Source organism: Girardinichthys multiradiatus, chromosome 18 (genome assembly GCF_021462225.1).
Source record: "Girardinichthys multiradiatus isolate DD_20200921_A chromosome 18, DD_fGirMul_XY1, whole genome shotgun sequence".
Lineage (NCBI taxonomy): Eukaryota > Metazoa > Chordata > Actinopteri > Cyprinodontiformes > Goodeidae > Girardinichthys > Girardinichthys multiradiatus.
In genome coordinates this window covers 9,514,330-9,530,926 of record NC_061810.1, presented here as the reverse complement: position 1 = coordinate 9,530,926, position 16,597 = coordinate 9,514,330, and the positions used below count along the sequence as shown (strand labels likewise).

At 39.4% G+C, this 16,597-nt stretch overlaps 1 protein-coding gene across 1 annotated transcript in view; it reads right to left on the bottom strand.

Annotated features, from left to right (window-relative positions):
• alp3 (alkaline phosphatase 3) overlaps positions 1–16,597 on the bottom strand; it is a 28,703-nt gene extending 12,106 nt beyond the window's left edge. Inside the window, exons 1-6 of the mRNA XM_047392529.1 lie at positions 16,100–16,597; positions 12,041–12,157; positions 11,780–11,895; positions 10,902–11,076; positions 1,482–1,654; positions 1,222–1,362 (exon numbers count right to left, since the gene is read on the bottom strand). Of these exons, the coding sequence (XP_047248485.1) occupies positions 1,222–1,362; positions 1,482–1,654; positions 10,902–11,076; positions 11,780–11,895; positions 12,041–12,157; positions 16,100–16,169 (792 nt within the window). The 5' untranslated portion in view covers positions 16,170–16,597. The remainder of the gene's footprint in view (positions 1–1,221; positions 1,363–1,481; positions 1,655–10,901; positions 11,077–11,779; positions 11,896–12,040; positions 12,158–16,099) is intronic.

Sequence of the window (16,597 nt, the reverse complement as noted above, 5' to 3'; positions counted from 1 at the left end):
CCACAGGCGTCAGGGCGACGGGTCTGTAATCATTTAATCCTGGTATGGTGGATTTCCTGGGGACTGGTATGATGAAGCATAAGGACACCTTACACAGCTCCAGAGACCCATTGAAGAGCAGGGAGCCAGTCAGTGCAAACCACAGGCATGAAGGAGAGACATTGTCAGGTCCTGGAGCTTTCCTGGTCCTTTGACACTGAAAGAGACTATTTACATCTTCTTTGGAGATCTGAAATCCAGGTAAGGGCCTGAGGAGAGGAGGGTGGTTGGTGCAGCCCATGGACCAACCACCCTTCTGGGGAGCTTTTGTGTCAGACTGAGCTGTGGACAAGTTGGTGGAAGGTGGGATGGCTGCGCTTTGGTTGGTCCTCTGAACCACCTGAACCACCTGAAGCTTAACCCGCTTAAGACTGTGGAGTGGACGGTGGACTTCCAGAGAACACCCCCACACTCCCTCCCATCACCATCCTCAACAACACTGTGTCTACTGTGGATCACTTGTGGTTCCTAGGAACCACCTTTTCTCAGGACCTGAGATGATCCTCACACATAGACACAGAGACTGTATGTCCTCCAGCGACTGAAGAAGTACAATCTTCCACAAGAGCTGCTGGTCATGTTCTACACAGCTATTATTTATTCGGTCCTGTGCACATCCATCCACAAAACTGGAGTGGGCCAAACTGCATTGAACAATTAGGTCTGCAGAGAGAATCATTGGGGCTGACCTTCCATCCATCCAGTACAGATCTGGGATCAGGAGAAGGGCAGCTAACATCTCTGTAGACCCCACATGCAATATCACAACCGGCCTTTCTTTTTTCTTTTTCTTCATCTATAAAAAAATGGCTGTACACACATATACATGTACATATTGATCATTTTATCCTTTATATTATTTCCTCTTAAGTTTATATATTTATACTTAATGTCTGTAAGCTGTTAGCGCTTGAAACCCACGTCAAATTCCTTGTTTGTGCACACAATCCTGGCCAACAAAGCTGTTTCTGATTCTGACAATATTCTTAGCATCATCTAGGTCACTGATAATAAATTATTCCAACAATTCTTATATTTTTCCACTTGATTTCCATAAGTTTGACCAGTTAGATGGATCTGTTTTTGTCCAGGTGATGTGAGCATTTTTGTGTGTTTTTCTCAGGTTTTACAAACTCCTCATTAGTTGGTTTATGTGTCAGCGCTAGTTATCAAAAGAGCTACCTTTCCTGTTTTCATGCTCTGCCACTCCTGGATTAGGTTTCGTCCATCTCTTCTTGTACCCCAGGAAAATATATCACCAGGGTACTCTGGGTCCTTGATGCCCCTAGGTGTCATGTACTTTCTGCCTCCACCAATGATCACCTGGGAAAAACATGCACATACCATTGTAAATGCTTACATTTAAACACACTGACCGTTTTTAAAAAAAACATCTGTTGAAAATGCTTCAAGGTAATGATTCCTGTAATGATATAACATACGTCGATGTCTATGTTTTTGATTAGCTGGAATGCAATGTCAGTGCAGTTGTCCTTCTTGGCCACGTCAGGCATGTCTGCATCGCTGTACCACTTCCTGCTGGCACTGTGGGCGTAGGTGGCTGCTGGGGTGGCATGCTGCACCCGGGTGGTCGTCACAATGCCCACAGACTTACCTGCAACATAAACACTGAGTAAAACGAACATTTTTCAACAACACAATCACACAAACTCAGTTATTTTAACAAAACAAATAAATAATTTGTTCCAGTAAAGAATATTCAGAAAGTTTTTTTTCCAGTTAAGAAAAAACAAGAAATAGTTAAAATTCTAGTCCCAGGTTAAAAAAAAAGGACAGATGTAAAAAAAAAACATACTGGCTCAAAGAAAATAGTCACTTTGGAATATTAACCCTCATTGCCTTGTTCTTTAATTATTGCCACTGGTCATCGATTAGCTCCAGCCTTTTATGTGTTTCAAATCACTTATCACCAACTCTTCCGACCACATTCTTAGATTAAGATATCAGTTAAAAGCTCCAACTAATACATCGACACAAAAACACATTCGATTGTCCATTGAAAAGCCAAACTTTCAAAAAATCAGTGTTTAAGAAATGTATAACTTATAAATAGCGACAATTATTTCTCTTCTTTAAGCTATTCTGTCTGTGTTTACATCTGTCACCACTGGTTCCAGATGTTAACATAACCTTTAAAATGTCTGGTTGGCTTTTGTATATTTTACCTGGCACTGTTTTTAAGTTTAGTCTTACTACTTGAGAAATTCTACCTCTAGATGAGCCAGCAACTAGGATAGACTCCCTAACCCAACTGCCTTGCAAGACCCTAAACATGATGTAGCAGAAGAAAACGAATGGATGGATGAAGGCAAAGCAACTTTTAAATGGCAATAAAAAAGCACAATCTACATGATAGTGTATTAATTCTAAACACCATTAACTAGTTAAGAGAAATAAGAAAAGACCTTTCCAGTCTTTCTTTTCAGTCTTTTATTTAAATAAAACTTATAATTAATGGAACAAAATAGTTTTTATGTATTGAACTATTCTTTAAACCTTTACTCAAAAGATAAACATGTTTCAGTGCGACTAGAAAGCATGAGGTGTTTCTGATTGGGGGTGTGAGGAGGAAAACGTTAATGACGTGAGGAAACAAACGATGCGGATAAATATTTTCTTTTTACTATTATTTTGCAGGGTTAATTTTTTACTTTAATTAGAGCACAAGCTCAAGTCCATGTCAAGTCATTACTATTCAAGTCAGGGTCAAGTCGCAGTTTGTTTCTAATACAAACCAAGTCATCAAATTTGTGACTGGAGTCGGGTCATCAAGTCAAAATCCACTCCTCTGGGGTTCAGGTAATACAGGTCCTTCTCAAAATATTAGCATATTGTGATAAAGTTCATTATTTTCCATAATGTCATGATGAAAATTTAACATTCATATATTTTAGATTCATTGCACACTAACTGAAATATTTCAGGTCTTTTATTGTCTTAATACGGATGATTTTGACATACAGCTCATGAAAACCCAAAATTCCTATCTCACAAAATTAGCATATTTCATCCGACCAATAAAATAAAAGTGTTTTTAATACAAAAAACGTCAACCTTCAAATAATCATGTACAGTTATGCACTCAATACTTGGTCAGGAATCCTTTTGCAGAAATGACTGCTTCAATGCGGCGTGGCATGGAGGCAATCAGCCTGTGGCACTGCTGAGGTCTTATGGAGGCCCAGGATGCTTCGATAGCGGCCTTTAGCTCATCCAGAGTGTTGGGTCTTGAGTCTCTCAACGTTCTCTTCACAATATCCCACAGATTCTCTATGGGGTTCAGGTCAGGAGAGTTGGCAGGCCAATTGAGCACAGTGATACCATGGTCAGTAAACCATTTACCAGTGGTTTTGGCACTGTGAGCAGGTGCCAGGTCGTGCTGAAAAATGAAATCTTCATCTCCATAAAGCTTTTCAGCAGATGGAAGCATGAAGTGCTCCAAAATCTCCTGATAGCTAGCTGCATTGACCCTGCCCTTGATAAAACACAGTGGACCAACACCAGCAGCTGACACGGCACCCCAGACCATCACTGACTGTGGGTACTTGACACTGGACTTCTGGCATTTTGGCATTTCCTTCTCCCCAGTCTTCCTCCAGACTCTGGCACCTTGATTTCCGAATGACATGCAGAATTTGCTTTCATCCGTAAAAAGTACTTTGGACCACTGAGCAACAGTCCAGTGCTGCTTCTCTGTAGCCCAGGTCAGGCGCTTCTGCCGCTGTTTCTGGTTCAAAAGTGGCTTGACCTGGGGAATGCAGCACCTGTAGCCCATTTCCTGCACACGCCTGTGCACGGTGGCTCTGGATGTTTCCACTCCAGACTCAGTCCACTGCTTCCGCAGGTCCCCCAAGGTCTGGAATCGGCCCTTCTCCACAATCTTCCTCAGGGTCCGGTCACCTCTTCTCGTTGTGCAGCGTTTTCTGCCACACTTTTTCCTTCCCACAGACTTCCCACTGAGGTGCCTTGATACAGCACTCTGGGAACAGCTTATTCGTTCAGAAATTTCTTTCTGTGTCTTACCCTCTTGCTTGAAGGTGTCAATAGTGGCCTTCTGGACAGCAGTCAGGTCGGCAGTCTTACCCATGATTGGGGTTTTGAGTGATGAACCAGGCTGGGAGTTTTAAAGGCCTCGGGAATCTTTTGCAGGTATTTAGAGTTAACTCGTTGATTCAGATGATTAGGTTCATAGCTCGTTTAGAGACCCTTTTAATGATATGCTAATTTTGTGAGATAGGAATTTTGGGTTTTCATGAGCTGTATGCCAAAATCATCCGTATTAAGACAATAAAAGACCTGAAATATTTCAGTTAGTGTGCAATGAATCTAACATATATGAATGTTAAATTTTCATCATCACATTATGGAGAATAATGAACTTTATCACAATATGCTAATATTTTGAGAAGGACCTGTATAACCAGAAAAACCATCAACACTCATGTTTTCTCTCACTCTCCTTGTGTGTCAAAAATCCATTTAAAAAAACAGAATTATCATAACTATATTTTTACAGTGGCAGTACCTGTGTTTCATTTTAAATGAAAACAATTAAATCATAGAATTAATATGTTATTTAGTTAAATATTATATTGTATAATACAGTTAATTTTTATTATACGGTTAATACGGTCTTCTTGTGAAAGGATGATATTTCTGCTCGGTGTTATTAAATCATCCTATCTAAGCCATCTAATGCCAGCCCATGCATGGTCTACAGATAGAAATAACTGCTATACCTTTAAGTGGCTTGGTTAATAGTCAAACAAAGCAGATGGCTTTGAGGTGTTAGATTGAATTACCATGAAAATAAATGTAGATAAATGTAGGAAGTATCAATAGGAGTTTAATCATTAGATAATCTGTTTAATTAGGGTGGAGGGTTAGCAGAAGACGTGGCTTTAATCTGGTCAATACAGGAAAAAAACATGGGTTCAGAAGCATGGTTAGTTAGTTAGTTTTAGTATCAAATAAAGATTTTAGTTTTATATACACTGCTCAAAAAAATAAAGGGAACACTCAAATAACATCCTAGATCTGAATGAATGAAATATTCACATTAAATACTTTGTTCTGTACAAAGCTGAATGTCCTGACAACAAAAATCACACAAAATTCATCAATGGAAATAAAATTTATTAACCAATGGAGGCCTGGATTTGGAGTTACACACAAAATTAAAGTGGAGAAACACACTACAGGCTGATCCAACTTTGATGTAATGTCCTTAAAACAAGTCAAAATGAGGCTCAGTATTGTGTGTGGCCTCCAAGTGTCTGTATGACCTCACTACAACGCCTGGACATGCTCCTGATGAGACGCTGGATGGTCTCTTGAGGGATCTCCTCCCAGACCTGGACTAAAGCATCCGCCAACTCCTGGACAGTCTGTGGTGCAACGTGACGTTGGTGGATGGAGCGAGACATGATGTTCCAGATGTGCTCAATCGGATTCAGGTCTGGGGAACGGGCGGGCCAGTCCATAGCTTCAATGTCTTCATCTTGCAGGAACTGCTGACACACTTCAGCCACATGAGGTCTAGCATTGTCCTGCATTAGGAGGAACCCAGGGCCAACCGCACCAGCATATGGTCTCACAAGGGGTCTGAGGATCTCATCTCGGTACCTAATGGCAGTCAGGCTACCTCTGGCGAGCACATGGAGGGCTGTGTGGCCCTCCAAAGAAATACCACCCCACACCATTACTGACCCACTGCCAAACCAGTCATGCTGAAGGATGTTGCAGGCAGCAGATCGCTCTCCACGGTGTCTCCAGACTCTGTCAAGTCTGTCACATGTGCTCAGTGTGAACCTGTTCTCATCTGTGAAGAGCACAGGGCGCCAGTGGAGAATTTGCCAATCCTGGTGTTCTCTGGCAAATGCCAAGCGTCCTGCACGGTGTTGGGCTGTGAGCACAACCTCCATTTGTGGACGTTGGACCCTCATACCATCCTCATGGAGTCGGTTTCTAACCGTTTGTGGAGACACATGCACATTTGTGGCCTGCTGGAGGTCATTTTGCAGGGCTCTGGCAGAGCTCCTCCTGTTCCTCCTTGAACAAAGGCGGAGGTAGCGGTCCTGCTGCTGGGTTGTTGCCCTCCTACGGCCTCCTCCACGTCTCCTGGTGTACTGGCCTGTCTCCTGGTAGCGCCTCGAGGCTCTGGACACTACGCTGACAGACACAGCAAACCTTCTTGCCACAGCTCGCATTGATGTGCCATCCTGGATGAGCTGCACTACCTGAGCCACTTGTGTGGGTTGTAGAGTCCGTCTCATGCTACCACGAGTGTGAAAGCACCACCAACATTCAAAAGTGACCAAAACATCATCCAGAAAGCATAGGTACTGAGAAATGGTCTGTGGTCCCCACCTGCAGAACCACTCCTTTATTGAGTGTGTCTTGCTAATCGCCAAAGATTTCCCCCTGTTGTCTATTCCATTTGAACAACTGAATGTGAATTTGATTGTCAATCAGTGCTGTTTCCTAAGTGGACAGTTTGATTTCACAGAAGTTTGATTTATTTGGAGTTATATTGTGTTGTTTAAGTGTTCCCTTTATTTTTTTGAGCAGTGTATATATAACAAACAGTTTACATAAATAAATCCATCTTATGACACCTACATTTATCTTAGAACAGCTGGGGGTGCTTCTACACGGTTGTTGCCTCACAACAACAAAATTAAGTCTCATGAGGAATATGGCTCGTCTGCAGTATGCTTTACTGATGTGCAGTAGAGTTCTTTTCAGGTCAAAGACTAAGAATAACTTCATTGCAATAAGATCAGCATATTAATTAATTAATGTTAGAACCCCTGATAACAGTGGAACTTGATCAGGGTCAAAGTGCGCTTTAAGCTGCAGTGAAACAGCTGAGCTAAGCTGTAAAACCAAGGTTTGTCGCAGACCTGAGGGGTTTTCTGGTGCAACAACCAGAATCTGCCTGCTCCTCATAGACTCAATTCATCTTATTTGTGAATGTCCTCTATTCATCTATGTAATCTGTGCGGCAGTGGTCTGTATGTCTATTTATATCACTATGTGAAATTTGATCAGGCATCTTCTTTCTCAGTCATAATTATTCTTTTATAGAACATTATATGTCACATTTTTAGCCATTTCACCATTTTATTTCATTACACTCAATCATATTTCTGTACTGCTCTGATCCACTTTATATGTGTATGTTTCTGTTCCTTTAACAGCCTGTCATAAAGTATACTTAATTACTGCAAAGCTCTGAATATCTTTAGAGCTTCTCCAATTCAAACAATTAAACAAATTCACAATATCAGGGTGATCTGCATACATGAAAACATGTCAAATTAAGAACTGCGGGCAGACATTCTGTCACCAGATTGCAGGGTAATATTTTTACCCACTTCATAATAGAAACGTCAGCACATAAGTTTAAACAGCTAAAGGAACTGTGAGAAAAACTATTCTCTTTGCTGGGTTTGTTCTTGCACTGACAGAGCCCTGAGTTATTCTCCAAAAAAACAGTGTAGGTTAGACATAGAGTCAAGTTTTTGCTCTAGCGGCTAAGTTGAAATTTGTGTTTTTACAACTTGAATATAAAATGCTGAGAAAGACAGTTTGTACTTTATGCTATGAAGGCTGAGAGAAAAGCATGTTGCAGCATACCTATAAGTTATTGTAAGTTATTTTATGTGAATATATTCACTGGAGTACAAAGTGGGGTGCAGCTTCCCCTTGTGATGGCAGGAGGATGCAGCACGTTAACTTTAAACTATAAAAGTGGCAGCAAAGAATATTGTATTTTTTCATAAGTATATTGTTAGCTGTAACACTGTTAACCACCTTGGTCCTGGCGGTGCTGCTGGAGATCTGATAATGTTTGCAACTTCTGGAATGATTGCAATGCAGTTTATTTTGGTACGTCGTAAGCTGTATATCTGAAGTAACTCGTTAGCAGTTTAGCTTAATTTCTTCTTTTTTATCTGATATGGTAATCACACACCTACAGTGATGACCTTTCGAAGCTAAAGCACCTTTAACTGGACAAAGCTTAACCTGTGGCTTCTGCTGGAGTATGTTGAACATGGACATAAAGGGACATCGGATTATTATGCAATCAGAGGATTATTTTCCATCAGTTACCAACAGACCAGGAATCAAAACAAATATAGCTGACCACTCTAAATTTCATGCGACCACTGAATGCCCTGCATGTATTTGAATGACTGTGGATTGGGAAATTCCTTCACCCATTTATGAATGGTCTATGACAGAGCACCACAGAAGAAATGTCTCTGAAAAGGATAAACAGAGGTACTGAGAATGAATTGAGGATGATTTTAGGTTTCCAAAATAACTTGTAACATAGTTATGTCCTTTGATGATGTGGTAAGTGCATGATAGCTGGCTCTTGACCACCCTGACTGCATTCTGACAACAGAAAATTACCAATTTTAAAAAGGTAAAATACACAACTAATGTGTTGTCAGGGACATAGAAAATGCTGAATAAATACCAAATTAAATTAGATTTTTGCCTCCATTTTTGTTCATGCAATGGAGTTGACAAGACAGACACATATGCCATATGTACGAGTCCATTTCTTCAGGTCAGTCCCAGAGAAAGGACGGCATTAACAATATGATTCTGTTTAGGATGTAAAAGCCAATGTTACACATGTTTTTATCTGGATTTGCTCGTTTGCTTACATGTTAAAATGCCGAAGCTGCAAACAGATATCAGGTGATGCTTAATGGGATGAGGGAACAAGGTGAATAGATGAGGATTACAATTAAAAAAAGATGAGGATTAAAATAAAAAAATTAAATGAAATTGATTGTCCTCATATTGTAACTGGGTACACACTGGAGCAAGTTGTATGGCAACACAACCTGTATCCGCAACACAACCCCGATTGATCTAACCAAGTTAGATCAATCAGTGTGTGCTTATAATTATACCAATCATATCCCCTGATTCTAAGGGTGCAAGACAGCTAGCATATTGCTAGATTTTAGCAATATGTTTGCAATAAACCTTTAAATATTTTCCTAGCAATAAGCTAGGAATCCCCAAATTCTGTTTTTTTTTTTGCAAACAAATTTGAAAAATTTAATTTAAGGAAGTTATAATCAGTGTCCTAAAGCCTAAGAAACATTAAAATGCTTCCTTGGTGCGTTTTTCAAATAGAATAACAAATAATAATAGAATAACAAATCTTGACCTGTGTTTTAAAAAAATCTTCACTGTAAAATGATCAAGATCAGATATGATCAATCTGAATATTTAAAATTTTAAAATAGGAAGGATTATGCACTCCACACTTATGAATAAAACTGTGAACTGTATCGATAGGAAACTTAGATGCTAAATTCAGCATAATTAGCAGCTAACGGTTAAGCAGCATTCTCACGGTGCTTGCAAATCATTTGTATCTACTCTTGTTCTCTTTTCTGTTTCTTTCTGAAAACATTTCTATTTATCAACTCTGTCAATTCAGCAGTGAGAATCAGGAACTTCTTAGTTTTCTCTTAATTCAGCAGATGAAGTCAGCTACTAGATAGCGCTTCGTCAGACAGATTTACCTTTGGCCAGATGTATTGTGGCATTTTTAATTTTGTTAGTTTTGTTTAGTTTTAATTTTTTTTAAATCTCATTACACAATTACTTACAACTCCGTTTGGTTCTTGTTGTGCCAAAAAAGTAAAGACTAGTGCAGCAGTCAAATCAAATCAATTTAAAACAATATATTGCCAAAAGTATTCGCTCACCTGCCTTGACTCGCATATGAACTCAAATGACATCCCATTATTAATCGATAGGGTACAATATGAAGTTGGTCCACCTCTTGCAGCTATAACAGCTTCTGCATTTCTAGAAAGGTTGTCCACAAGGTTTAGCAGCGTGTTCATGGGAATTTTTGACAATTTTTCCAGAAGCACATTTGTGAGGTCATAGACTGCACAGTCTATGACTTCACAGGACTGCACAGGAAAAAGCCTGGCTCTCGGTCTCCACTCTAATTTATCCCAAAGGTGTTCAGGTTGGGGTCAGGACTCTGTGCAGGCCAGTCAAGCTCACCCACACCAAATTCTCTCATCCATGTGTTGATGGACCTTGCTTTGTGCACTGGTGAACATCATGTTGGATGAGGCCATCTCCAAACTGTCCCCAGAAAGTTGTAATTTTCCAAAATTTCCTGGTATGCTGATGCTTTCAGAGTTCCTTTTACACTGGAACTAAGGGGCCAAAAAACAACAACCCCCAGTTTAGAGGTCTGTAGCAAATGGTTCTGCAGAATGTCGGCTACTTCTGCACGCTCAGCATTCTTTGCGCCTGCTCCATCAGTTCATGTTGCCTACCCCTTTGTGCCTGAGTTGCTGTTTTTCCCATTTGCTTCCACTTTCTTATAATACCACCGACAATTGGAATATTAAAGAGTGAGGAAATTTCACAACTGGACTTGTTGAACAGTCTGCATGCCTAGGTGATGACTGTATACAGCTATGGCCATGGAAGTGATTGTAAGAACTCATTTTAGTTATTTGGTTGGCTGAGTGAATACTTTGACAGTATAGTGTATATGAAAAACAAATACTGAAGGAACTTCAAAAATGTTTGAACAGTGAAATGGAGGATGTGGTCCGAAAGAATATTTAGTTTACAGTACATCCGGATATTAACAGCATCAGACAAATATCTACTTATTAGATAACTAGAATATACAGATCATATGTGTGGGTACAGTGAGGCTGCCCATACTCACAGCTTCTATCAGAAATTCCAAATAAAAAAAATAAAAAAATTGGTCCACTTACAAAAAATATGGGGTAATTATGTTCTTAGAGGAGATATGGTGAACTTACCTGCATCTTTAGCCCATTTCATGATAGAGGTGACCTCATTCCCCTTCTGAGTCATGCAGACCCCGTTGCGAACAGCTGCACTGACTCCAACGGTGTTCAGGTTAGTTTTTACTCCACACAAATACGCTGTGGCCGTGGCTGCGCTGTCTGGAATCTGGAAGTCTACACTGTAGGTCTGCACAAAACACACAACCCAATGAGCAATAGTCCTGACCCCATTCAGGCATTAGTCAGTGTTAGGCCAAAAAGTAGTTCTGATTTACCCCAAGCATAACAGCCTGGTGTAAATGTGGTGACCGCTTTAACTGAAGTTATGAAAAATCTGTAATGTACACAAACTCTATAAATCATGTTTTCAGAAACTGAAAACATATTTTGTGAGTAGTGTCGGTCGTTCGGTCGGATGGACGGATGGACGGACGTGATAGATAGATAGAGAGAGAGAGAGCGAGAGCGAGAGCGAGAGCGAGAGCGAGAGCGAGAGCGAGAGAGAGAGAGAGAGAGAGAGAGAGAGAGAGAGAGAGAGAGAGAGAGAGAGAGAGAGAGAGAGAGAGAGAGAGAGAGAGAGAGAGAGAGAGAGAGAGAGAGATAGATAGATAGATAGATAGATAGATAGATAGATAGATAGATAGATAGATAGATAGATAGATAGATAGATAGATAGATAGATAGATAGATAGATAGATAGATAGATAGATAGATAGATAGATAGATAGATAGATAGATAGATAGATAGATAGATGGATAGATAGATGGATAGATAGATGGTAAAAATCCGAATCCACTTTATTTATAATACACATTAATATAATATAATACACAGATTTGCTGTTTTCTGAGAAAAAAGGGATTTCCTTGTGTTACTCTCCTGTACCCACCTTAGCCAGCCCCACATGTGGGAAGGTGTCCATGGTCATCACCGTCTCTTCTCCAGTCTGGTTCTGCAGCTGTCCCTTGAGGATACGGGCAGCAGTGTAGGTTGTAATTCCCATTCCTGAGGCACACAGCACAGACATCTTCATACTTTTAAGTTGCATACCATGTTCCTTTTTAAATATGACAGTCTTGCCATATTTTCTTAGATTTTCTGTCCATTTCATAAGACAAAGGAAAATAATGACTGTGCTGTTGTGACTTACCATCCCCAAGGAAGAGCATGATGTTCTTGGCAACATTGTTGTTCAGCTTCCTGTCTAGTACTGATTGTAAAGTCTGCTTAGCCTTTGACCTCCAGAATTCAGGGTCCTCCTCCTCAACTGTGGACAAACATGCATATATAACTGACTCTCTTGCAGAAATATTAGAGATATTGCTTGTAATATTTGATTCAAATATTACAAACATTAGAATCAAATATTGATTCTAATGTTTGATTCACATTCAAAACACTATATGGCAAAAAACTAACACTGTGCATGCCTAAACATGCCATTTCCATAGTAAACATAGTAAATGGTGGTGGCTGCATAATGCTATTGGGACTCTTCTATAGCAGGGCTGGGAAATCTGGTCAGAGATGATAGGAAGACGAATGGAGCAGAAACAGGGCACTCCTGAAGAACATGCATTCATAGCTGTTTCATATTTTAATTCTTAATCAGTTATTGTGATTCTTGAGCCACCTGGAAGTCATGGCAAATTTTTGATCCCTAGTTATTACATCTTGATGGAAAATGCCATGAAAAGAAATGAATTCAAATTTAATGGTACCTGATTCTTAGATAAGATTGGCATATCGTTATCTGATTCCTAACTGATTTCTAACCTTTGTGCAGTGTTGCTAGTAGATTCTTGTAAATTGTACTGAATTCTTGACAATATTTGTGCGAATCAAGCCGAATATCACAGTTTATCATCATCTATTGTACCTATGTCATAACTGAATCTTCACAATTCTTGGCGATCCATGTTTTTCATGGTCTTTGTAGAATAGTAGTAGGAGTGCAGTGAGATGAGAAAAAAACATTCATAGAAACAGTCAAGATATGACAAAAACAGCCTTGAAACAAGGATCAAAACAGGCTTATTATAAATGATAAATTATTATAAATTTCAAAATAGGAAACAAATGTACTTTTTTTCCATTTCACAATTATGCACTACCTCGCGTTGATATAATCCCAATAATCTATACAGAAGATTGTGATCTGCATGTGACCAATATGTAAAAGTGTTCAGAGTATGAATAGTTCTGCACTGCACTGTAGGTGTGGATGAATATGCAATACTGCATACAGAATAATAGTTTTAAGGTTGCCCGTGGTCTTTCTGTCTTTCTGTTAGTGTTTCCACAATAACAAAAACTGAACTGACGGGCATCCTGGAATTCTACGAACGTGTTGGAAGCTATACCAAGAAAACAAATTTGCACAAAACAACATCCAAATTGTTCATTCCTATCTCACTATTTCAAACAGTGAACGATGACACAAGTGCAAGTTGCACATGTGAAAAAACGTTTTTATTAAGGCCTTTGCATTGGTATGCTGTAAGCCATATCTCTTTATTTCCAGCTTTCTGCTGCATGAGCACTGTGTTAAAATACAGTTTCAGAAACATTTCAAAGTCGATGTAACACCATACATATCTGTGTGCCATATACAGTTTGATACAGCAGTGCGCAGTGAATGCTGATAAAGCTCTTATACAGCTCTGTGTTTACCAAGCTAAAAACATCTGGAAACATCTTGTGAAGCAAACAGTAAACAGTCTCAAGGGTGAGAAGTAAGGTGAAACCCGAAGAACGCTGAAAAAGAATGTGAGTCTGCCATCTGTTATTTGAGGTTCAAATTAGGTTTTAAAACACTGAAGAATAAAACTATAAAAGCTGTCTCATTCTTGGCGGAAAAGAGAATCAGACATCAAAGTCAGGTCAGGCCACTGTGATTATAAAAGACAGTAGAGTCTGTTTGTTTGTGTGAAACCTGAAGAAGGAAGAAAAATGAGAAAAAAAAATAACTTTCAAATATTGCACATGCTCCTCCATTTCCTTAAAGAAGTGGCACAGTCAAAGGAAGAGTGGAAGAGAAAGTGATTTGATGCATAGACAACCGAGACTTTTTTTGGTACTGCAAACCATTCAAATGTTAGTCTACTAGTTAGCAGAGATGTCCTGATCCAATCCAAAGTATTAGATCAGGTTCCAGATGAAGGCCTTTTGAAATGATTGCGTTCAGAGTCTTAGGTTTAGCATAGCTTGTGATACCTGTGATTGTACCATCTTGGTTTATATGTCCACAGTTTACATTACCATTTCTAAACAATCATGTACATGACCTTCCAAATGATTTTATAGCTAGTGCACATTATTCAGTTGATCTAACAAATCTAGGTTTTCCTTAATAATGGAAATGTTCTTCACACTCACTGATGTTCATATTAAAGGAGAGACTGTATTCACTGCTTCAGCTCCCTGTTCATGCTGAGATATCTGCAGATAGCTGCCCATACATGAGCGCTAAGGAGAGAGCACCGGAAACACAAGTCACTGAATTTTACGACATCAAACAAAGTTCAAAGCAAAGTTTATGTAACGGAAAATGTTTTGCTTTAAATTATGTTCACACACAAGCAACAGGAATGGCAACGAAACAGGTCCCAGTCAATTTATTAACAAGTCAGAAGAGAGTAAACATGCTAGCTGAGCACTTCACCAAACTGCCCTGCATGCTAACATTGTCAGCAGGACCAAGACATGAGTTCAGTCTATACTGTAGCTGGATGTATTGCGTTAGATATACAGTGGAACCTCTAAATATGATTATTATTTTAAATTAGTAATTTTCCTCCAAATACAAATGTCTAGGATGTCATTAGCAGGTGATCCAGAGTGTGATCCAGAATGCAAGCCACCCCACTGCACACCTCTTGTGACCCTGGAACTGTGTGCTGGTATATGCCCTGTGCTGCTGCTACATGTGGGCTCTTTCTCCTCTTTTTGCACCTTATGTTTGGGGCTATTGAATTTATCATCACCAAATTGTGCCAACATTTTTTTTTATTTTGCTCTTGGACAATGCTTTGAACCAAGTTTTTATTCATCGCCATGAATGGGAAGGAGTATTCATCTGAGAAAATAACTTTGCACCTGTTTGCTTCTGTGCTTTTGTGTGCTTTCTGTGGAATTTCAGATTTCTCTTGATGTTTTCTTGGACAAAAATGTTTTCTTTGCTGCACATCTTATTAAAAGGCCCTTGTCCAAGTATTTTCACATCACTGTGCATGTAGATACACTTACACCCACCGGCTGCCAGTGTAAAGCAAGCTCTGCACTGGTGTGAGCTCAACTGCTGGACGCCCTGAAGCCTTCTTCATATCCACAACTAAACCTCCTACTTTAAAGGTGTTGGTGATCTGGAAACTGCTCTTTTGAGGCATTTTCATTTGCAAAGTGTTCAAGGCTGCACACTTTTAGAAGGTAACCACTGGCAACAGAGGAATTCAATAATTTAAGGCACACCTGTTCCTCTTTTATAGCAACCAATCTGCTTATTAGATAGACTGAGTGAATTCAGCTGAGCTTTTAACAGCCTCAAATTGGATGATATGACTACAATAAAGTTTAGTAAGGAGATCATTTTCTGTTGCAGCAAAAACATTTTTATTCTTTATTAGTTAGCATGATGTTTAAGCAAATTAAGCTCTATGCAATGAATGAATATGCAGCTGGGTTCCGCTTGCACAGGAATCCAAAACTAGTGTGAACTGTCAGCACAAAAACTGAAGGTACAAAGTTTGCAAAAAAAACTTTTGTCAATGACTGTATTGTGTTCTTTGATCACTGACTAAACCTAAATACAATTTTGTCTCTTACTCCACATGTGTGAAATTCTGCTGAAATTTCACATCTACCCAGAAACCTGCTTTTAGAGGGTCCCCATCTTCTGCTGTTGATGGGTGGTGGATATAAGATGAATAAAGATCATAAAGAAATCATTAAAGGTATAAATAGAAATAAAACTGAGTTTCTGCTTTTACGTTTTAAACGGTAGGCTGAAGAGAAGTTGAAAATATTAAAGAAAACTGAGGAATATTTTAGGTTTTCAGGGCAGCATTAAAAAGAGCTTTAAACTCTCAAATATTTGAACAATGCAAAGAATTTGAAGAAACTAAATTATGAGGAGAATGAAGCATTTAAAACAATCAGATAAAGGATATTACTGATCACAAAAACACCAGATCCGTCTAACTGTTCTTACCCTTGGCTCTTGAGGATCCCAGAGTTACCAGCAGAAACAAAGCAACAAGGGCCACTCTTGTCCACTCCATGGCTAACCTTCAAGCTGGATATCAGCCCCTGCAACCTTCCAGAAAATCAGCTCAGTGACTGATATGTTACATTTTCCAATCACACCTGATGTAATCTTTATTAGGATGACATAAATTCATTAAAATTGCCAAAGACTATGGCCACTGACTGAGAGCATGGAGTGGCTGGGTAAAATACAAGGTTTTAGTGTTTATAAGGGCCTTATTTATAACACTGAGCTAAAGTTCAAGGGTATGAAAGTGAACATAGAACACAACAGTGAAAAACGTGTTTTCCAATCATAAATGCATTTTATCTGACAGAAAGTGCAGCCAGGCATATAGTTATGTAAGTGAGAAACAGAGTCCAAAGGGGCAAGGCTGTATGGCGGAAGCCCTCAGCTATCTATTTTCCAATGAATACATTAGCGGGAGAACAAACTGTAAAT